At 25.9% G+C, this 1,065-nt stretch overlaps 1 protein-coding gene across 1 annotated transcript; it reads right to left on the reverse strand.

Annotated features, from left to right (window-relative positions):
- Window positions 1-195: 195 nt before the first annotated feature.
- LOC126910050 (STE20/SPS1-related proline-alanine-rich protein kinase-like) lies at window positions 196-748 on the reverse strand. The gene is made up of 3 exons (XM_050692446.1): window positions 649-748; window positions 390-576; window positions 196-322 (listed from the first exon to the last, which is right to left on the reverse strand). Exons 1-3 carry the CDS (start codon window positions 651-653, stop codon window positions 245-247), a joined length of 270 nt encoding a protein of 89 aa, XP_050548403.1. The 5' UTR covers window positions 654-748; the 3' UTR covers window positions 196-244.
- Window positions 749-1,065: the final 317 nt, after the last annotated feature.

Genomic DNA, 1,065 nt, shown 5'->3' on the forward strand with positions numbered 1-1,065 from the left:
CGACAATAAAAAAAATTGGTAATGCTGGTACTGATATTAATCAAAATATAAAGCATTTCAAGTTAAGCTGTACCTTTTTTTTAAACACTAAACTAAGATATATTTATGTGTATTTACAAAAATAAATTAATATTTTAATTTAAAAAAAAATGTTTATTTACACAATTGTATTAATGACTTACAGAGTAGTGTTCTAGTGGCACAAAAAAAAAAAAAAAATTAAGTTATTTCGGTAACTTTACTTTCAGTCTGCATATGACAGCTGGGCATAACCAACCAGAATTTTTTCATCAGGTGTTTCATCATTTTTACACCCAGATACCTAAGATTATAACAACCAAAAAAATTAATGAAAATGATAATACTTTTTAGTTTAGTTATCTACTTACAAGAGCAAAAGTAACAGGTTTGTTTTGTGTCTGATTTCCAATCAGTACGCGTAAATTCATGGCAATAACTTCAGCATCCAGTGTATCTACTAAACCTGCACCTACAAGTTCTGTAGCAATACCATCGGGTGTATCTTTTCCCAAAAGAAATTCAAATCGAATATCATTCAGTTCACGATTTGAATTTCTAGATAAAATGAATATTCAGTCATAAAGGACCATACAATAATTAATATTGTATATTAAAAAATATATTTACCTCATTCGTAACACCAAATTTAAATGCTCATCATCACTTTCTTTTTCACTGTCAGATGAGTGTGGTACTTGAACAAGTTTATTTAAAGGCTTTTCTTTNACTTTCTTTTTCACTGTCAGATGAGTGTGGTACTTGAACAAGTTTATTTAAAGGCTTTTCTTTACACTAAAATAAAAATATTGAATAGTTATTATTTTATTATTACTAAGTTTTATGGAATAATAATAAAAAACGCTTTTATTAAACCAATGCAATTAAACAAATTTTTATTTAATCAGTATATGTTTAAAACTGATAATGATAAAAGTGTTTTTAATATTTTTTAGTTTTAAATTAATATTAGCTACAATTGATCAAATTTTTTTTTATAAATACTAGACCTCATCGTCTGAAGATTGTCCACATTCTTCTTCTGAT

The sequence above is a fragment of the Daktulosphaira vitifoliae genome, unplaced genomic scaffold, assembly GCF_025091365.1.
Source record: "Daktulosphaira vitifoliae isolate Bord-2020 unplaced genomic scaffold, ASM2509136v1 Scaffold_3498, whole genome shotgun sequence".
Classification (NCBI taxonomy): domain Eukaryota; kingdom Metazoa; phylum Arthropoda; class Insecta; order Hemiptera; family Phylloxeridae; genus Daktulosphaira; species Daktulosphaira vitifoliae.

What these genes read in the sequence shown, in the direction of transcription:
- LOC126910050 (XM_050692446.1), bottom strand. An exon ending in AACCTGTTACTTTTGCTCTT is followed by an intron (nt 323 to 389) that starts GTAAGTAGATAA and finishes TTATAATCTTAG; the next exon opens with GTATCTGGGTGTAAAAATGA.